The 21,910-nt window shown below is 42.1% G+C and overlaps 1 protein-coding gene across 12 annotated transcripts in view; it reads right to left on the reverse strand.

The window, feature by feature from the left end:
• ppip5k2 (diphosphoinositol pentakisphosphate kinase 2) overlaps positions 1 to 21,910 on the reverse strand; it is a 78,684-nt gene that overhangs the window by 24,392 nt on the left and 32,382 nt on the right. For 6 of the 12 annotated variants that reach the window (XM_041897369.2, XM_041897370.2, XM_041897374.2 and 3 more), the window contains exons 6-25: positions 15,796 to 15,897; positions 14,843 to 15,004; positions 14,071 to 14,192; positions 11,524 to 11,625; positions 11,141 to 11,227; positions 10,939 to 11,014; positions 10,731 to 10,840; positions 10,557 to 10,642; positions 10,283 to 10,408; positions 10,025 to 10,146; positions 9,247 to 9,429; positions 8,733 to 8,874; positions 7,097 to 7,320; positions 6,630 to 6,757; positions 6,381 to 6,495; positions 6,006 to 6,113; positions 5,181 to 5,297; positions 4,569 to 4,742; positions 1,796 to 1,837; positions 1,457 to 1,630 (exon numbers count right to left, since the gene is read on the reverse strand). In XM_041897369.2, coding sequence (XP_041753303.1) covers positions 1,457 to 1,630; positions 1,796 to 1,837; positions 4,569 to 4,742; positions 5,181 to 5,297; positions 6,006 to 6,113; positions 6,381 to 6,495; positions 6,630 to 6,757; positions 7,097 to 7,320; positions 8,733 to 8,874; positions 9,247 to 9,429; positions 10,025 to 10,146; positions 10,283 to 10,408; positions 10,557 to 10,642; positions 10,731 to 10,840; positions 10,939 to 11,014; positions 11,141 to 11,227; positions 11,524 to 11,625; positions 14,071 to 14,192; positions 14,843 to 15,004; positions 15,796 to 15,897 — 2,502 coding nt within the window. The remainder of the gene's footprint in view (positions 1 to 1,456; positions 1,631 to 1,795; positions 1,838 to 4,568; positions 4,743 to 5,180; positions 5,298 to 6,005; positions 6,114 to 6,380; positions 6,496 to 6,629; positions 6,758 to 7,096; positions 7,321 to 8,732; positions 8,875 to 9,246; positions 9,430 to 10,024; positions 10,147 to 10,282; positions 10,409 to 10,556; positions 10,643 to 10,730; positions 10,841 to 10,938; positions 11,015 to 11,140; positions 11,228 to 11,523; positions 11,626 to 14,070; positions 14,193 to 14,842; positions 15,005 to 15,795; positions 15,898 to 21,910) is intronic. The other 6 variants (XM_041897379.2, XM_041897371.2, XM_041897380.2 and 3 more) reach the window with 3 other exon arrangements.

Below are 21,910 nucleotides of genomic sequence, written 5' to 3' on the forward strand. Positions count from 1 at the left end.
TATATATATATATATATATATATATGATTTAGTGTCAACCTTTGACCTGCTTTAAATATTCACACTGCATTTCCCCTATATAGGATGACTTCCATGGCCCTATCGTTAATATAATCTGGTCAAAAGAATTGGTCAAAAGTATAAAATACAGCCAATTTCACATTAAAATCTGGTGGTTTCCATTTGGCAAATGGGACAAGAAATGTAGTTGAAATAGCCTGCTCTACATTTCATTTGTGCAAAGCATTAGAAACAAGTGTGTTAAGTTGCATCGCAGCCAAGCTGGGCCAATGTTCTTGGAGGCACAAGCGGCAGGCAACCTTAGGACGGACATCCCACCCCAAACAGATCTCCAAAATCTGCATGTTAGTCACACTAGCCACTCTGATAATGGCCCAGATTATTGTTCAAATTCTCACTCAACAGCAAAACCGAGTGAGTCGCGAAGGACAGCTAATGTCTGTTTCAGCAGATGAATATAAAGAGTGGTCTTTACCTAGTCTCTTAGATGGATTAAAAACAACGTCACCAAACCGTGCTGACAGACTGGTTCAGTTATGGCTTTCCATGTTGACAGAAGGTGAAAGTGCATGACAAAAGCAGGACATACATTCTGGTGTTTCAAATATTTCACACAAACTCTTTGCTCAAGTTATGAATGAGTGAATGAATATTTGGTGTAAATGCTTTAGGTTAATAAAAACAAATGTGTTTCATGTCACGGACAGTTTTAACTATACATCGTACTTGGCGATACCAATATAGTGGAATATATTTCACTCAGCCATAATTGAAGAGTCCATGAGCAGGTATTAACTAAAATAAATATGAAAAAAAACTAAAACCAACAAAATATTTATCCGGGGTACAATGACAAAACAGGGGGAAACCTCAACAAAGATGAAACCAGGGAGAGAGCCACAGACAGTGTCTCTTTAGCTGGTTGGCGCTAAGCGCTTTTAACAAGTTTTTGTAAAACTGTCTAGGTGCACCTCTAGTAGACATTGTGGCCACATTGTGAGGAAAGTGTGAATTCCACCAAGGCAGCAGAGCAACAATGTCAGTTGCAAAAAAAAAAAAAAAAAATACAGTGGAAAATGAGTATCCCATAGCCAGCAATCTTTGAATTGCAATGCTATTATAATGGAAGACACTAAAAGCTAAAATGATTGTGTTAGAGTTAACATCTTCACTGTATGGACCCAATGAGCCAAATGACCCCAAAAAAATTAGACAAAAAGGAATCATTCTTCACAGGATCATTTAGCCCTTAAAAAAAAATTATGAACAAAATGGCACACATTTTTTAAAATATATGAATGGGGGTAAAAATGGTGTCTTTACATTAATCTGCTGATTAGGTGTCCTTGCTGACTGCAGCAGTGTTTTTAAGTACGCATGAACAAGAGTAGGTGTCATCTGTTTGTGTGGATAATAAATTAAAATGGGTAAAAACCTGTTGCCATGAGCCAAAAATACTGGATGTGAAAGCCAGTGATTTGGGGGAGACAGGGGAGGAAGTGATTTGGTCCCCTGATCTGCGTCTTCGACGCCCAGTACCAACACCACAGGTGTAATGAAGCCAGTTACCAATAGAGTCAGGGTTAGACACACTCAGGGGGCTCTCTTCCTGGAAGTGAGAGAGAGGGGGGCAAAAACAGCACAGTCATGCAACATTACAAAAAAAAAAAAAACAGTCCCCAGCTAACGTATGTGTGTGTCCCATCAACATTCACAAGTAGGACCTTTTTTTTTTTTTAGTTTGTTTGGGTTTTGGTATAATGTATCGTCATACTTTGCCGGCTGCGGTCTTGATAAAGTCTGGCTGCAATGGGGACTAAAAGGAAAGCAACAAAGAAAAGAAAAAGAGAAACAAATCAATGTAAATCGCAATTGTTAAATTCTCCATTTACGGTTCATATTGATGTTCAAGTCAATTCTGTGCTCCTGGCACAAGTTGGTCGATCAGCTAATTAACAATCAATGAATACATTTTAAAGTAAATGTAGCTCAGGGCAACTTTAGCTGATGTGTGCAGACTATCCTCTCAGCATTAGTGTCAGCATACAGCTGGTGTAATGTATTAAGTCAAGTTAAAATCATCTAACAGTGTACTGCCAACACCATGTGATAATGTGGGTTAGACACAACATTCACTATAATACTGTGGGTTAGACACAACATTCACTATAATACTGTGGGTTAGACACAACATTCACTATAATACTGTGGGTTAGACACAACATTCACTATAATACTGTGGGTTAGACACAACATTCACTACAATACTGTGGGTTAGACACAACATTCACTATAATACTGTGGGTTAGACACAACATTCACTACAATACTGTGGGTTAGACACAACATTCACTATAATACTGTGGGTTAGACACAACATTCACTATAATACTGTGGGTTAGACACAACATTCACTATAATACTGTGGGTTAGACACAACATTCACTACAATACTGTGGGTTAGACACAACATTCACTATAATACTGTGGGTTAGACACAACATTCACTATAATACTGTGGGTTAGACACAACATTCACTATAATACTGTGGGTAAGGGACAATATTCACTATAATACTGTGGGTTAGACACAACATTCACTATAATACTGTGGGTTAGACACAACATTCACTATAATACTGTGGGTAAGGGACAACATTCACTATAATACTGTGGGTAAGGGACAACATTCACTATAATACTGTGGGTTAGACACAACATTCACTATAATACTGTGGGTTAGACACAACATTCACTATAATACTGTGGGTAAGGGACAATATTCACTATAATACTGTGGGTGAGGGACAATATTCACTATAATACTATTAGTCAAAAGACAAACAGTGATAGTTGCTTTTGTAATACATACCCCGACACCCAGCAGTATTACATTTACATTTTAGTAATTTAGCAGACGCTCTTATCCAGAGCGACTTACAGGAGCAATTAGGGTTAAGTGCCTTGCTCAAGGGCACATTGACAGACAATTTCACCTAGTCGGCTCAGGGATTCGAACCAGCGACCTTTCGGTTACTGGTCCAACGCTCTAAACCGCTAGGCTAACTGCCGCCAGGTATTACAATGTAATCAACAATTAGAGTTTAAAATATACTCTTGTTTGAGTTGATTTTAACACTTACACAAGTGTAAAGTGAATGCAACAATAACCAGTGTTGGTCAATATACATTTTCAACTATTTCAAACTCTGTGAAAGTACAGAAAGTGTAATATAAGCTCTGTGTAGTGTGGGACAATATGGACACTGGGTGTTGATTTAACATTTGCAATGTTGCTGTGTAACTGGTGAATTTGAAACATAAGGGTTGTTGTTCGGCAAAAGTGATGGTACACGCTGCTCGCAGAACATTTCTTTGTGATCTGAAGGAGACAAACTGTTAAATATATATTTTGCACTCTTATGCACATGCAAGGTGTAATGTGGTGATGTGACTTAGTGCATTACTGAAGTATGGGCAATGGCGATTAGAGGGTACAGTAAATATGAATTTAGCTAAATACTCAATCCAAGTCCAGCAAATAACTTTGACTTCTAGACCTTTAAAAAAAAAAAAATGTAATAATTTACATTATTACTTATAACCTGAGTGACTGCATCAAGCTGAATGTTATAAAGATATAAAGTGTAGAATGCAGATTATAATATTTTTTATACAAACGTGTTTGTGACCACCACTTCTTGAGATAAAAAAGTGAAAATTGATTAGTTTTTACAACATTTTCAAAAGATCAGTAGAAGTTACCATGCACTCACCACACTCACAAACATACAGCAATGTTTTGTGTGTGTGGGTGGGTACACAGAAATAGATTTCAATGTCACATTCAAAATCAATTCAATATATCAACCTGAATATACAGACATACTAATCATACAATAATCTGTAAATTGCAAGCCAAAGACGTTGAAGATGCAGACCAAAACATCACGTTGCAAATTACAGGCAACAACCTTCAGAGGTGAGTTTGCTGAAAGTTTCATCGCTAACGTGGCACTTCATTTCTCTCAACGACCAAGGTCCACGCCACTTTTAGAATAGCGAAGTGCGTCCTTTGAGGTAATTTTGTGCGTTCATGCAAAGACACATTTTACAATTGTTACTTGCTCGCGGCTGGGCTATCGAGAGAAATAACGTACTCACACCAGCATTGTTTTGAGACCTTAAAAAAATCACTCCTTGTTCTAAGTGTAATGGTATATCACTGTAACAAGTAACACAGTAAGCTTAAATTCCAAAAGGTGTCTGGTGACTAGTCATGTGACCCTTTACAGTGCACATCGTTATATTCTGTTGCATAGCTCTGCTGTAAACATACAACACTACACAGTACTAACCCAAATATTCATTCAAGGCAATGACATGCAAGAGCAGTACCACTAACCAGGCATTTTTTTTATCACCTACGTAGCTAGCATGTGACTACTGTAGAGTACATCCGTCTTTCCGACTCTAAGCTCTACGCGTATAGTCCATCCTGTATACCACCTGTGTGTTCTGAACTGGACCTGAAAGGTGGCACTTACTTCCACAGAGCCAATCTTTTTGGAGCGGGGCAGCGGGCACTTCCTGTTGATGTAGATGGGTTCAGACACCAGGGGCCTGAACATCATTAGGGCTGCTCGGTCCGGCTCGTCCCGCTTGGCGGCGGCCGACTCCTCGTCGTTGTCTTCCTTAGACTTCTTCTTTGATCCCTCGTTCTGGAGATGACAGGGATACAGTTGGTAGAACGTTAAGTATAAGGGAAACGAAGGTTACAGTCCACTTTAATCATGAGACAAAGAAATACATCATATTTCTGATTTCCCGAGGTCTACAAAAGATCAGGAATTCCAGATTAATCCGAAAAAAGCACACAATGGAGTAAAAAAAACAGGGTATAGGCCCATTCATGTTGCGTCTAAGTTTAACTACTTCCTGTCAAGATGTGAGTAAGCCGAATACAAATATTAACTACACAACTCACACTCATAATAAAACACTTTTAACCTCAATAAGCTTTTCTATGATATTTTTCCCCAGTAACTACATCAGCATTCACCATATGCCACCCATAAAAGTGGTTGCACACTTCTACAAAAAGACCTTCATTGTATCTAATAACAAACATGGTTTCTTCAGAGACCGGGACCCCTTACCTCTCGAGAGGCTGGTCTATAGCCGAACCCAGAGGGTAGGTTCTTGTCGTCCTCACAGCCCTTGGCTCCCGGGCTGAAATGCAGCTCCACGTGGAAGCGCTCCTCAGACGAGGGGTCCTAGAGTAATGATACAATGGTGCTGGTGATAATAGGATGGCAGGCAGCCTAGCGTGTGTTGGACCAGTAACCGAAAGGTCGCTAGTTTGAATCCCAGAGCCGACAAGGTGAAAACAAATCTGTTGCTGTGCCCTTGAGCAAGGCAATTAACCCTAATTTGCTACAGGGTAGCTGTTGAAAATGGCAGACCCTGGCCGTGACCCCACCCTCCGAGGAGAAGTTGGGATATGCAAAAAAAAACATTTCCAATTCACACATACGTATAATACATACTTGTACATATGTGAAATAGGACAAATATAAGCTCCCACCAAATTATATATATATTTATTTATATATTACTTTCAGGTGTTATCCTCAAAAACATATCACAGAACAGTTAAGAGATGAAAGCGCCTCGTTACCTCTATGACCCCATAATACCGAGCGCCAAAACAACCCATACTACATTGGCAACATTAGTATGACCATTACGTCTGCCTCAGGTTTCATCCTGAAGTACATCTGTAAATAGACATGAGAGAGATCTATCCTATATCGTCTATGGAAAAAAAACTCCAACAATCCCACTTACAGCGGCTGTGTGATGACTTGGAAATGAGGGTGTTGGTAATAAATAGGGTGTTGGCTGGTATCAGCACCTATCACTTCTGGGTGCTAGTTAATATAACCAACAACCCACAGGCATAGACTTGGACCTTACAGTACCTTGTTAGGGTCCTCGTAAAGCATGATTACAATCTGTGTCATGTAGTTGAGCTCGCTGACCACCTTGAGGTACTCCATGGCCCTCTTCCATTGGTCATCTTTGGTCTCCTGGGATATGAGCAACAGTTAAATATGGGATTCAGACATATTTAAAGCCATATTAAAAAGAGCATTTTCTGGTTAAAATGCGGTTACATTTGGTAGACAAAAATAGAATATGACTGTAAAAAAAAAAACTTGACATATCATACTAATACATATATGCACTATACATTAATGTTTGGTGGATTCTAATGGCCTTTAAACGGGTTAAATAGATACAATACAGAAATGTAACAGTATGGAAGTTCAGGACCAATGTTAGAGAGGACTCACGTCACAGAAGGCTCCGTAGCGGAGGATGGAGAGCAGGGAGTGCACGTGGCTCTCACTGGTGAAGTACAGCCTGGTCCTGACATGGCGCTCTGGGGACATCACCCCACGGGAGTACCTGGACAACACACATGGCAGAACTGCAATTGTATTTCATAGGGAGACCAATACGGATACTGCTCTGAGGACGCCGACTCCACGTGTTAAGAGAAATGGAGATGGGGTGTGTGTGTGTGTGTGTGTGTGTCTTACACAGGGTGCAGTTTGTTGACGGTGTCGTCGTCCTGTGTCCTCTGCAGGTCGGAGCGGATCTTGCGAATGAGGGGGGTGCAGTAGCCCTTGGCGATATCTAGCTTCTCAGGTTGAGCGATACCATACTCCTGATGGGACAGGGGTGCAAAAAAGATACCATGTTTTTAGAACATCGCCATTTCAACAAGAGCATAACATTCTGGCCACTAAAACAAATGTCCCTTTAATCAAACAACGACTACTAGTCTATCTGGTGACACTATAAGATATGTAAGCTGTATATCCATAAGGAGAATGTAATAGGGGCTGCCCACCCTAAATGCTTCGATCACTCCAAACTTCACCACGATGTACGGTGAGTATACTGGTCCTGTACGTCTGCTGTGCATCACTGTAAAGTCTTTGTGAAATGGCGGCAGCTACATAAATGCTAATCATAAAAATCTTTGCTCCAAACCCGAACATACCTGTGGAATGACGATGTCGGCCAGGGCCTTGGACAGGCGGTAGATCTCCATGGTGTTGGTCAGGTTGAGGGAGCTGTTGTGCTGGACGTCGTACTTGATGCAGTCGTAGATGTCCGGGATCTTGCTGATGTTGTAGCGACCGTTCTTCATCCGGAAGTCTTTCTCCAGTTTGGCCCAGCGCCGCAGCATCAGGTCCAGGGTCTCGCTGTGGTACAGCTGGATGTCTAGAAAGTAGTGTTTTCAAATGTACATTACGTTATACTATAGGTGCAGGACAAAAAGTTATGACTTTATTTATTTTATTTTTTATTTTTTTTACTGTTAAAAGTCATACAAATACTGCAACTACCACATTTAGTGACATTTTGCCCAAAACATAATTCAAATGTAGTCAAAAATAAAATGTAACAATTTTTGTATGGAGGGAATTATATTGTGTCTTTCATTATATAGCGTCTTTCATTCATATTGCAATAACTTACAGACATCGTGGTAAAATATGGTGCAAATTAGGTATGAGGAATGTCAAATAATGAATAAGAAAAGAGTCAAAACTATTTTATTTAGTAACTGTGATTATCAGTGTAATCTACTTTCATCTGGTACATACATTTCACTGAGTATATGTTACATTAACATTCATGTGTCATAATTACCAATGATTTATATAAACCCTGTACTGCTGATGTATTTGCCAATGAGAGGCATTGAAGCCACTGGTCGGCCATCTTGTCACTCCCCAGTAGGTGCAGTCCTCCATAGGAATGAATGGAATTCCACAGTATTTCAAGGACTAATTGACATGTTTTTAAGTATGTTTTTGGTGTAGTGGTGACAGTAACATTAACTTTCAAAAAGTTATGCTTTAACAGATTTGTTTGATATATTTTGTGTCTACAAAATGTCTACATTTGTTTAGCACACATAATATAATGTAAATGTATGCATTAAGGTGTCTGTCATTTAATAAATGTGGCAAAAACAAATGTAGACATTAATAAATGCATTTCTATAGCTTACAAAATATGTTTTACAACGGTGTGGGAGTACCAAGATGGAGGTGCAGTGTCTTCAAAACAGCGCCCCCTACCAGTCATCTAGTGTATATACACACATCATTAGTCATTACGTTGTTGTCTTCTAATTTCATCAAGGTCACGTGACGACCGAAACATCATATACATTTAGTCATAATACAGTGACTGACAACCCATTTTTTCTACGGAGGGAGTGTTATGGTTTTCATTCATACTCAGTGAGTGGGATGCGCCTTAGAATCCAAACCAGATATAATCAAGGTCTCCATTTCCTCATCCATCACTAACCTCACTTTAATGTGCCCCTTGTTGCTCCAAATCAGAACTCTGGCTTTCAATTCAAGCCATCGACTCAGTGACCCACGATAACCCTTCTGACAGAGAGACCTGTGACCACACTTAATGATGGATCTTAAAATGGGGTTTCAGAGCAAAGTTTGGGGGAGCATCCCAAATGGTACCTTATTCCCTACAGTGCCCTATGGGCCCTGGTCTAAGGTGGTGCACTAAAAAGGGTATAGTGTGCCATTTGGAACGCAGCCCAGGAGTTCATTCCTTTCAATGGGGCTCTTTGCTGGAGATGTGAGCGGAGTGTTTACCAGCTGACTTGGGCTCCTCCATCCTCTGTCTGATCTGCAGAGTGAGGCTCTGGATTAGGGCGTACACCTTGTCACACGTCTTCACCGGGTTCTTGATCATCTGCATGGACTTGATCAAGGAGGAGCTGGTGGTGGGTGCCAGCTGGGGAACAGAAAGACAAATACTATGAGCACTAGGAAGGGAGGAAATATTAGGGATGGTGCAGACAAAAATCACACTGACATTGAAGGACCCACAGTCAGAGACAGTGCTTTACACATCTCTGAGCCATGTCAGCGTACGCATCCTGCTTGGACTCTTTCATTAAGACTAGAAAAAAAATGGGACATTGGACATTTTCAGAAAGAATCTTTCAGCGAGAATCTATTTACAACAGTAGACCATCTACTTATAATGATCAAACGCCAACGTATATTTTGTCACCGAGTGGCTTTCTCCACAGCCCATATCAGTCACAATAGTCACAGACCAAACGGATAGGACAGAACTTAGGCTGCATCATTTAGTCCCAACCTTCTCGTAATCTTCGGCGGTGAAGTCCCTGTCTCTCTGCAGGATCTCGTGGAGGCGGGCCTTGACGCGCTGCTGGCAGCTGCTGAGAGAGTCGCTGTCGCTGTCCAGTAGCCCGTTCATGTTGGCACTCTTCACCATCTGCACCAGGATTGGCGTCAGCTCGCCCTCCAGTGCCAGCAGACCCTAAATGGATGCCACCAGATATATTTACATTGACATTTTAGTCATTTAACAGACGCTGGAGCGACTTACAGGAGCAATTAGGGTTAAGTGCCTTGCTCAAGGGCAGAACGACAGATTTTCACCCAGCTGGCTTGGGGATTCAAACCTTTCGGTTACTGGCCCAACGCTCTTAACCACTAAGCTATGTATTATAACTTGACTGACTGCCTAACGGGACAAGACAACATTCTTAAAAATACATTTCACTCCAAAAATAATGCGTGTCAGATGTTTTTCTTTAGACCTCAAAAGTAGACTAATTTTGAGATACATCCACATTTCAGATCATCTGTTGAGTAGATCCAGATATGCCTCAATCCAAAATTAAATGGAAACGGTAAGTGCCATTAGATTTCCAGATTTTATTCTGTGATGATATTTTCCATTCATTTGGGGTAGAGGCAAACAGCTGGATCGGCTCAACCAATGGTATGGGACATGGATTTATCTTGACAATAGACTTGTTTTTTGGTCTGAAAACATCTGACCAACTTTCATTTTGGAGTGAAATGTCTTGGAGTGAAATGTCTCTAAAAACCTGCACGGTCAGACAGACCTTAGCGAAGGCAGCGGCGGTCATCTGAACACGTCCCTCGTCGGAGGCGTAGATCTTCAGGTCGTGTCTGTAGGTGCTGTGGAGACGCAGCAGGCCACACCCTGGGAACCCTGCGTAGTCGCCTGGAAAATACCAAATCAGCTTTGACACGTCAGTGTGCGTCTGTGAGGACGTCCACTGCTTTAACATTTAGGTGTTGAGTGGATAGACGTTGTTACCTTGTCTATAAAATGGTGAGTGGAGGATAGTGGTTGTTACCTTGTCCTCCAGGGTACATACAGCGGAAGGCCCTCCCCAGCTCCTCAGCCTGTACCCTACCTGCCGGGGTCAGCTCCCCGCCCCACTTCAACACCAGCAGCAGAGAGGGGTCATCCCTACGCACGTCTATAGGGCACAGCAACCACAGACAACACGGAGAGATACACACATAATGAGCCAGTAAATCACAGGAGAACCACACACACACACACAATCAGTTCATAGACTAGAGAGAACATTTGATATAAAAGCCACATGACAGAACAAATCCTACCTTCTTCCTCACTGGATGTTTTGGGGCACCCATGTGGAAGGTAGGTCATCTGAACCTTGCGATTGATGCCAGAAAAATGCCCATACCTAAAGCAAAACACCAAAACACATTTTGTTGCAAGAACAGTTTGTTAAATCAAATATTAAATAGTTGGGAATGTGCAGTAACGTATACATTTCAAGGACTGTTTTCAGTTGTTCAAGTTTTGCTTTAGATTCTTCGATTTCGGAATCGTTGTTCTGTCCGATTTCGACCAGGAGTTGTCTGGCGATATCAAGGACTTCCTGGATTTGGAAATAAACAAATGAGATGCAGGTAAGTTGTACTGTCCAACACATGATGAAGCTACAACGTGAAAAGGACACAAATAGGTATTATTTACCTGTAATTGCTTTGGCTTTTTCAACTTTAGTTTTTTGTTTTTGTACCCGCCACATTTTTCAAATAGATCAAAAAACCTAAAAGAGGCGATACATTACAGTGATGAAAACATTCCATTTACCAATACTGAAGCACCATTTTAACAGTACTGTAGTTTGATAGTAGCCCTGTACACATTGACTGTGTGAACAGGTGTCATGTACCTCTGGTGACGAACCTCCATTTTCATTTTCTGTTTGGGAGTTCTGTCGCCATGACGAATCACAGCGATAACACACCGTAGCTCCATCCTGAGTTAAGAGTGTCAACAGTTAAGAATATCAACTTACCTTATGAGCGGAGTTTAGCCACTTTCTATGCATTGCTGGCTAAATCCTATTGAGATGTGCGCTTATCTTTTCGCTTCATTTAAAATGTATGCAATTATGTCAATGGAGGATATTGTAGGAACATTTGAGTTACGCGCATGAAAGTCAAGTTGGGGCCTAAAAGTGCACCAAATTACGGCAATATACGGCTACATTTGCTATGGCTAAACAGCTATATCCACTATGAATGCATCATCAAAATGTGTGTAAGTACGCACATGGTTCCAGAGGTGGTGGGGACGATGGGGATATCTTCAGCCTCCAGAGGTATGGACCATGGGATAGAAAACTGGGGAGCCAGCTCTCTCATGATGATGTTTCTACAGAAGTATGAAAAAATAATAATAATAGGAAAAAAAAATGTATGCACTCACTAACTGTAAGTCGCTCTGGATAAGAGTGTCTGCTAAAATGACTAAAATGTAAAATGTAAGTTCAAGGACAAAGCACTTTGGTAACTACTTGAAGCTGCTTTTTATTAAGTGATGTATTGGGTTTTATTAGTGCTGCATTGCCTAATACATATATTCATCTTAAATAGGCTGTTTATGACCATTGTGAATCTGTATAATAGGGATGTGAATCTTTCCCTTTCCAGACGATTCGATACGGAAATAGATCTAGATACATGGGCTCCGATATGATACAGGAATAATGATACGTTTTAGTTTGAAACGAATCGATGCGATTTGTTCGATGCACTAACATTTGTTGCATAAACACATTAATATTCCATTCTAAATTAAAATCTGCAAAAACAAATGATTTTCACCGTTTGGAAGTTTTTAGTGAGATTCTTTTATCCTCCCGATTTGGCCATGCAGTGCACCTCGCAAAGTGATTGCCGTCTTCGTTATGAAATTATTAACTTGACCCTGTATATAAAAAAAATTACCATATACACTGATTGTTTAAAGCAAAACTACCAAAACTATTGCCAATGGTGAACCTGAACAATCAAAATAAAATCTATTGTTGGCCCCATTCCGTAGCTAGCCTATACAGCCAGAGATGAGAGTTTTTTCCGATAGCTTACTTTTATTCTGGTAAAACCATTTTCAACAGCGCATAGATAACAATAACCTGGTAAATTACATACAGTGGGGAAAAAAAGTATTTAGTCAGCCACCAATTGTGCAAGTTCTCCCACTTAAAAAGATGAGAGAGGCCTGTAATTTTCATCATAGGTACACGTCAACTATGACAGACAAACTGAGAAGAAAAAAAAATCTGCGGAAACATTTCAATCGGGGACCGATTGTGTAATAAAGCACAAGAGCTTGTGATATACAGTGAACAATATCTTTCCTTATATAGTTTCATAATACTCAAACTCCATCCTGTCTATAAAGCAATAGAAAAACAATGAAGCTCCAGCACACTAGTGATCCAAGCTTCTCCACAAACTTTTGAATGGATCTCACAGCCAATGGTTCGGTCCATAGACCTTCTTCAGTGTTTTTTTATAAGGCAACATAAGACATCATATGGAGCATCTTCAACTAAAGTATTACTGAACCTATTTAATTCATTTACATTTTACATTTACTTATCCAGAGCGACTTACAGATAGTGAGTGCATACATTTTTTCATACTGGCCCCCCCGTGGGGAAACGAACCCACAACCCTGGCGTTGCAAGCGCCATGCTCTACCAACTGAGCTACAAGGGACTTAAATACAACGCAGTTTTAAAAATACATACTTAAATGGAAGTATATTTTCTGCATTTAGGAGTTGGGGAGTTGTGGGGTTAACGAATTGAAAACAAAACGCCTATTGACTATTATCAGATTTTGCTGTTAGATAATGGACGTTTAAAGTGATGCTCCAGAGATTTTGTATAATTACAGCCAGTAGTTTTGAAGGTAGTGCTCATGAGCCAAAACGGGTCCCCGAAAATGGTGCACTACGTCATCCATTTTGCATGATATGTTACACGTGTTTTTATTTAGAAAATGTTTTTTTTTGCAATACAATATGTTACGAATTTGTAAGTGCTTAAGATCCCGGGCTGAATCTTTAATGCAGAATGAGTTTCAATGTACATCACTCAGTTCCTTTTCTCTGTCTTTGTAGTTCCTGATCAACCGAGAGGGCCAGGTTATGAAGAGATATGGACCAATGGATGATCCCAGCGTAAGTCAATGACTGTAATTACAGCACAGGCCTATGATGGGCTCACTGACATGTCCATGTTATGTAGCAGCACTCAGCCATATCCTCAGGCCTTGCCCGGAATAACCCTCTCTATCATTCTGCCTTGTGACTTTGCCACTGAAATGATGCATTATCCACCATTTATAAATGCTTCCTGGAAACCTTGTTATGTGATCACAACCCCGTAAAATTGGCAGTAATGGCAGGGGGGGGTGCAGCAATCCTCTATCAAGCACACAGAACATTTGAATATTTACATTTAAGTCATTTAGCAGACGCTCTTATCCATAGCGACTTACAAATTGGTGCATTCAACTTAGGATAGCCAGTGGGACAACCACTCCCTTTTTTTTTTGGTGGGGGAGGGGGGTAGAAGGATTACTGTTATAGGGCAGGCTTTCTTTAACGGCTGCTCAGATATGGTATATCTCTTATACAGTGTCGCTACTGAACGGGAAATCCAATAGACCACAACTGTCTATAGCTGGCTACTGCCCCAAACAGGTCTTCAAATTATTTATCACGTTTCAAAATGATCATTTGCAAACTGTAAAATGATCAATCTTAGCACAATAAAGATATTTTTTTCAAAATGTGGATTCTGACCCCAGTATTTTTGCACAGTCATCATAGTACTTCATGGAGTTCTTCACGAAGCTGAAGCCATTGACATCGCACACGTACGACTGGCCGTTGGCGCGTAGCAAGTCGAAACCACAGACCGTTTGCTGTCAAGAGAAAGGAGAAGTGAAAATGAGAAAATGCTCCCCACGGTCGGAGCATCCGAGATCTGACATTTAACCTCACCATCTAAAGTTACAAGCATGCCTTTATGGTTCACTGGTAAGGCAGATAAGGGAATTGAAACCTATCGTCACTGAAAATTTTTTATTTTACATCGTATCAAAAAATATTAAATACATTATTTGATTAATCAGATTGAACGCACATTATTGGGCCATAATTGAAAACAGACGTAATGTCTTGATATTATTTGATATTTCTGATACTGTGTTGCAATTTAGGCACTAAATTCTATTTAGTCTCTAGGGAACTTGGGTACTTAGGGCACTTCTACTTAGTGTTTCCTAGCATTTACGCCACTCGACTCTCTTTAAACAACCCCAATCACCTTTGCTTGGTCCATTCAACAGGGCTGTCCACCTTAATCAAGCCAGTCTAGGGATAATGAGTCAAGTCCCTGTCTGTGTCCCAAATGGCACCCTATTCCTTAGATAGTACACCACTTTGGACAAGAGGGTCATAGGGCTCTGTTCCAAAGTAGTGCACTATGTAAGGAATAGCGTGCCATTTGGGACACAGACACAGTCTTGGCCTAGCTTAAGGTCATGGTTGCTAGTGTGTTGTCCCTGGTTACCTTGAAGGCCAGACAGACCTTCCAGGCGATGAGCTTCTCGCGGGCATTGAGGATGACAGGGTAGCGCACCTCCTTGCCCTCACTGTCCCGCTCCACCTTGCCGTCCAGGGCCGGGGACTTCCTGGCCTCCGCGTGGGCGTAGTCAGGCCCCACTGTGTACACCTAGGGACCAAACCCACCCCACCCACAGACACCACCCCCCCCACCCACAGACACCACCCCCCCCCACCCACAGACACCACCCCCCCCCCACCCACAAAAGTATGGTTGTTACCTATCCAGCGTTTTTATATAATAAAATAAGTATTTTTCTATTCCACTTCCATTGTTCTCTGAGAGTAGGGCTCTGGTCAAAAGGAGTGCACTATATAGGGAATAGGGTGCAATTTGGTACGCAACCTCACTGTGGTGCTCAAAGCAAAGGCCATGGACATGGACACAGTGTGAAATACTGAATCTAGTGGCCTCACCGTCCTCGTCGTTTTTCAGCTGTGTAACTAAAAGCTGGTGCCTGATCGTACAAAGTAAATATAATTAGCATTTTTAGCTGCCCTATTTCAGCTGGTCCCAGAGAGTAAATATAGCTTGTGTCCCAAGTGGCACCCTATGGCCCTAAGCCATTTGGAACGTATAAATAATATGCGGTTTTAGCTAGATCCCTTTTCAGCTGAGCCAATGAGATAAATATAATGATATATATACTGCTGGGTTGGAGCTCTCCTATTTCGTCTGACTCTGCAATCTGGATTTGCACAGTCACTCTCCCCCCCTCATCTTTGTAACCGAGACAGTCTTCCGCGAGGCACAACACATAAATCCTACATAACACATCAATTCTATTATGTTGTGCTTTGAAGCAAATAGACTCTAAAACGGAAGTAGAATGGAAAACACTGAAGTAAATAAATTTAACACTTGTTTAACACAAACAGCTGTTGGCTAATGGGACGTACCTTTACATCTGTTCCATCCGTTGGCATGAACTCTTCATAAATGTAGGATCCAGTTTTTCGCACATTACTCTCGGGCGAATAAACACTACTTCTGCTTCCAATCTAGAGGGAAGATCAGGAGGAGAGAAATTACATGGTATTAGTGGCTTGTACAGTCTCTAGCTAGCCTTGCATGGTATTAGTGGCTTGTACAGTCTCTAGAAAGCCTTGCATGGTATTAGTGGCTTGTACAGTCTCTAGCTAGACTTGCATGGTATTAGTGGCTTGTACAGTCTCTAGCTAGCCTTGCATGGTATTAGTGGCTTGTACAGTCTCTAGCTAGCCTTGCATGGTATTAGTGGCTTGTACAGTCTCTAGCTAGCCTTGCATGGTATTAGTGGCTTGTACAGTCTCTAGCTAGCCTTGTATGGTATTAGTGGCTTGTACAGTCTCTAGCTAGACTTGCATGGTATTAGTGGCTTGTACAGTCTCTAGCTAGCCTTGCATGGTATTAGTGGCTTGTACAGTCTCTAGAAAGCCTTGCATGGTATTAGTGGCTTGTACAGTCTCTAGCTAGCCTTGCATGGTATTAGTGGCTTGTACAGTCTCTAGCTAGCCTTGCATGGTATTAGTGGCTTGTACAGTCTCTAGCTATCCTTGTATGGTATTAGTGGCTTGTACAGTCTCTAGCTAGCCTTGTATGGTATTAGTGGCTTGTACAGTCTCTAGCTAGCCTTGCATGGTATTAGTGGCTTGTACAGTCTCTAGCTATCCTTGTATGGTATTAGTGGCTTGTACAGTCTCTAGCTATCCTTGCATGGTATTAGTGGCTTGTACAGTCTCTAGCTATCCTTGTATGGTATTAGTGGCTTGTACAGTCTCTAGCTATCCTTGCATGGTATTAGTGGCTTGTACAGTCTCTAGCTAGCCTTGCATGGTATTAGTGGCTTGTACAGTCTCTAGCTAGCCTTGTATGGTATTAGTGGGTTGTACAGTCTCTAGCTAGCATTACATGGTATTAGTGGCTTGTACAGTCTCTAGCTAGCCTCGCATGGTATTAGTGGCTTGTACAGTCTCTAGCTAACCTTGCATGGTATTAGTGGCTTGTACAGTCTCTAGCTAGCCTTGCATGGTATTAGTGGCTTGTACAGTCTCTAGCTAGCATTACATGGTATTAGTGGCTTGTACAGTCTCTAGCTAGCCTTGCATGGTATTAGTGGCTTGTACAGTCTCTAGCTAGCCTTGTATGGTATTAGTGGCTTGTACAGTCTCTAGCTAGCCTTGCATGGTATTAGTGGCTTGTACAGTCTCTAGCTAGCCTTGCATGGTATTAGTGGCTTGTACAGTCTCTAGCTAGCCTTGCATGGTATTAGTGGCTTGTACAGTCTCTAGCTAGCCTTGTATGGTATTAGTGGCTTGTACAGTCTCTAGAAAGCCTTGTATGGTATTAGTGGCTTGTACAGTCTCTAGCTAACCTCGCATGGTATTAGTGGCTTGTACAGTCTCTAGCTAGCATTACATGGTATTAGTGGCTTGTACAGTCTCTAGCTAGCCTTGCATGGTATTAGTGGCTTGTACAGTCTCTAGCTAGCCTTGCATGGTATTAGTGGCTTGTACAGTCTCTAGCTAGCCTTGTATGGTATTAGTGGCTTGTATAGTCTCTAGCTATCCTTGTATGGTATTAGTGGCTTGTACAATCTCTAGCTAGCCTTGCATGGTATTAGTGGCTTGTACAGTCTCTAGCTAGCCTTGCATGGTATTAGTGGCTTGTACAGTCTCTAGCTAGCCTTGCATGGTATTAGTGGCTTGTACAGTCTCTAGCTAGCCTTGCATGGTATTAGTGGCTTGTACAGTCTCTAGCTAGCCTTGCATGGTATTAGTGGCTTGTACAGTCTCTAGCTAGCCTTGCATGGTATTAGTGGCTTGTACAGTCTCTAGCTAGCCTTGCATGGTATTAGTGGCTTGTACAGTCTCTAGCTGGCCTTGTATGGTATTAGTGGCTTGTACAGTCTCTAGCTAGCCTTGCATGGTATTAGTGGCTTGTACAGTCTCTAGCTAGCCTTGCATGGTATTAGTGGCTTGTACAGTCTCTAGCTAGCCTTGCATGGTATTAGTGGCTTGTACAGTCTCTAGCTAGCCTTGCATGGTATTAGTGGCTTGTACAGTCTCTAGCTAGCCTTGTATGGTATTAGTGGCTTGTACAGTCTCTAGCTAGCCTTGTATGGTATTAGTGGCTTGTACAGTCTCTAGCTAGCCTTGCATGGTATTAGTGGCTTGTACAGTCTCTAGCTAGCCTCGCATGGTATTAGTGGCTTGTACAGTCTCTAGCTAGCCTTGTATGGTATTAGTGGCTTGTACAGTCTCTAGCTAGCCTTGCATGGTATTAGTGGCTTGTACAGTCTCTAGCTAGCCTTGTATGGTATTAGTGGCTTGTACAGTCTCTAGCTAGCCTTGCATGGTATTAGTGGCTTGTACAGTCTCTAGCTAGCCTCGCATGGTATTAGTGGCTTGTACAGTCTCTAGCTAGCCTTGTATGGTATTAGTGGCTTGTACAGTCTCTAGCTAGCCTTGCATGGTATTAGTGGCTTGTACAGTCTCTAGCTAGCCTTGTATGGTATTAGTGTCTTGTACAGTCTCTAGCTAGCCTTGCATGGTATTAGTGGCTTGTACAGTCTCTAGCTAGCCTTGTATGGTATTAGTGGCTTGTACAGTCTCTAGCTAGCCTTGTATGGTATTAGTGGCTTGTACAGTCTCTAGCTAGCCTTGCATGGTATTAGTGGCTTGTACAGTCTCTAGCTAGCCTTGCATGGTATTAGTGGCTTGTACAGTCTCTAGCTAGCCTTGTATGGTATTAGTGGCTTGTACAGTCTCTAGCTAGCCTTGCATGGTATTAGTGGCTTGTACAGTCTCTAGCTAGCCTTGCATGGTATTAGTGGCTTGTACAGTCTCTAGCTAGCCTTGCATGGTATTAGTGGCTTGTACAGTCTCTAGCTAGCCTTGTATGGTATTAGTGGCTTGTACACTCTAGCTAGCCTTGCATGGTATTAGTGGCTTGTACAGTCTCTAGCTAGCCTTGTATGGTATTAGTGGCTTGTACAGTCTCTAGCTAGCCTTGTATGGTATTAGTGGCTTGTACAGTCTCTAGCTAGCCTTGTATGGTATTAGTGGCTTGTACAGTCTCTAGCTAGCATTACATGGTATTAGTGGCTTGTACAGTCTCTAGCTAGCCTCGCATGGTATTAGTGGCTTGTACAGTCTCTAGCTAGCCTTGCATGGTATTAGTGGCTTGTACAGGCTCCAGCAGCCTCCAGCAGCCTCCAGCTAGCATTACATGGTTTTAGGGGCTAATACTGCAGAGATTCTGCTAGAGCACTGAGTTATGAATAGTGCCCAGTTTCTGCTGATCACATGATCTGACCAGGAAATACTCCTGGCATTAGTTAGGAATGTTGACGGCTAAGTGTGTGTGTGTGTGTGTGTGTGTGTGTGTGTGTGTGTGAGTGAGTATGTATACTACATTCCAAAATCATGGGCATTAATATGGAGTTGGTCCCCCCTTTGCTGCTACAACAGCCTCCACTCTTCTGGGAAGGCTTTCCACTAGATGTTGGAACATTTCTGCAGGGACTTGCTTCCATCCAGCCACAAGAGCATTAGTGAGGTCGGGCACTGATGTTGGGCGATTAGGTCTGGCTCGCAGTCGGCGTTCCAATTCATCCCAAAGGTGTTCGATGGGATTGAGGTCAGGGCCAGTCAAGTTCTTCCACACCGATCTCAACAAACCATTTCTGTATGGACCTCGCTTTGTGCATGGGGTTATTGTCATGCTGAAACAGGAAAGGGCCTTCCCCAAACTGTTGCCACAAAGTTTGAAGCACAGAATCATCTAGAATGTAATTGTATGCTGTAGCGTTAAGATTTCCCTTCACTGGAACTAAGGGGCCTAGCCGGAAAAACAGCCCCCAGACCATTATTCCTCCTCCACCAAACTTTACAGTTGGTACTATGCATTGGGGCAGGTGGCGCTCACCTGGCATCCGCCAAACCCAGATTAGTCCGTCGGACTGCCAGACGGTAAAGCGTGATTCATCACTCCAGAGAACCAGTTTCTACTGCTCCAGAGTCCAATAGCGGCGAGCTTTACGCCACTCCAGCCGACGCTTGTCATTGCGCATAGTGATTTTAGGCTTGTGTGCGGCTGCTCGGCCATGGAAACCCATTTCATGAAGCTCCCGACGAACAGTTCTCGTGCCTAAGTTGCATCCAGAGGCAGTTTGGAACTCGGTAGTGAGTGTTGCAACCGAGGACAGACGATTTTTACGCGCTACACGCTTCAGCACTCGCCGGTCCCGTTCTGTAAGCTTGTGTGGCCTACCACTTCCCGGCTGAGCCATTGTTCCTCCTAGACGTTTCCACTTCACAATAACAGCACTTACAGTTGACTGGGGCAGCTCTAGCAGGGCAGAAATACAGTTGAAGTCGGAAGTTTACATACACTTAGGTTGGAGTCATTAAACTCGTTTTTCAACCACTCCACAAATTTCTTGTTAACAAACTATAGTTTTGGCAAGTCGGTTAGGACATCTACTTTGTGCATGACACAAGTAATTTTTCCAACAATTGTTTACAGACAGATTATTTCACTTATAATTCACTGTATCACAATTCCAGTGGGTCAGAAGTTTACATACACTAAGTTGACTGTGCCTTTAAACAGCTTCCAGAAAAGGATGTCATGGCTTTAGAAGCTTCTGATAGGCTAATTGACATCATCTGAGTCAATTGGAGGTGTACCTGTGGATGTATTTCAAGGCCTACCTTCAAACTCAGTGCCTCTTTGCTTGACATCATGGGAAAATCAAAAGAAATCAGACCTCAGAAAAACAATTGTAGACCTCCACAAGTCTGGTTCATCCTTGGGAGCAATTTCCAAACGCCTGAAGGTACCACGTTCTGTACAAACAATAGTACGCAAGTATAAACACCATGGGACCACGCGGCCGTCTTACTGCTCAGGAAGGAGACACGTTCTGTCTCCTAGAGATGAACGTACTTTGGTGTGAAAAGTGCAAATCAATCCCAGAACAACAGCAAAGGACCTTCTGAAGATGCTGGAGGAAACAGGTACATAATTATCTATATCCACAGTAAAACGAGTCCTATATCGACATAACCTGAAAGGCCACTCAGCAAGGAAGAAGCCACTGCTCCTAAACCGCCATAAAAAAGCCAGACTACGGTTTGCAACTGCACATGGGGATAAAGATCGTACTTTTTGGAGAAATGTCCTCTGGTCTGATCAAACAAAAATAGAACTGTTTGGCCATAATGACTATCGTTATGTTTGGAGGAAAAAGGGGGTGCTTGCAAGCCGAAGAACACCATACCAACCGTGAAGCACGGCGGTGGCAGCATCATGCTGTGGGGTTGCTTTGCTGCAAGAAGGACTGGGGCACTTCACAAAATAGATGGCATCATGAGGAAGGAAAATTATGTGGATATATTGAAGCAACATCTCAAGACATCAGTCAGGAAGTTAAAGCTTGGTCGCATATGGGTCTTCCAAATGGACAATGACCCCAAGCATACTTCCAAAGTTGTGGCAAAATGGCTTAAGGACAACAAAGTCAAGGTATTGGAGTGGCCATCACAAAGCCCTGACCTCAATCCTATAGAAAATGTGTGGGCAGAACTGAAAAAGCGTGTGCGAGCAAGGAGGCCTACAAACCTGACTCAGTTACACCAGCTCTGTCAGGAGGAATGGGCCAAAATGTACCCAACTTATTGTGGGAAGCTTGTGGAAGGATACCTGAAACATTTGACCCATGTTAAACAATTTAAAGGCAATGCTACCAAATACTAATTGAGTGTATGTAAACTTCTGACCCACTGGGAATGTGATGAAATAAATAAAAGTGAAATAAATAATTCTCTCTAATATTATTCTGACATTTCACATTCTTAAAATAAAGTGGTGATCCTAACTGACCCAAGACAGGGAATTTTTACTAGGATTAAATGTCAGGAATTGTGAAAAACTGAGTTTAAATGTATTTGGCTAAGGTGTATGTAAACTTCCGACTTCAACTTGTTGGAAAAGTGGCATCCTATGACTGTGCCACATTGAAAGTCACTG

The sequence above is a fragment of the Coregonus clupeaformis genome, chromosome 15, assembly GCF_020615455.1.
Source record: "Coregonus clupeaformis isolate EN_2021a chromosome 15, ASM2061545v1, whole genome shotgun sequence".
Taxonomy (NCBI): Eukaryota; Metazoa; Chordata; class Actinopteri; order Salmoniformes; family Salmonidae; genus Coregonus; species Coregonus clupeaformis.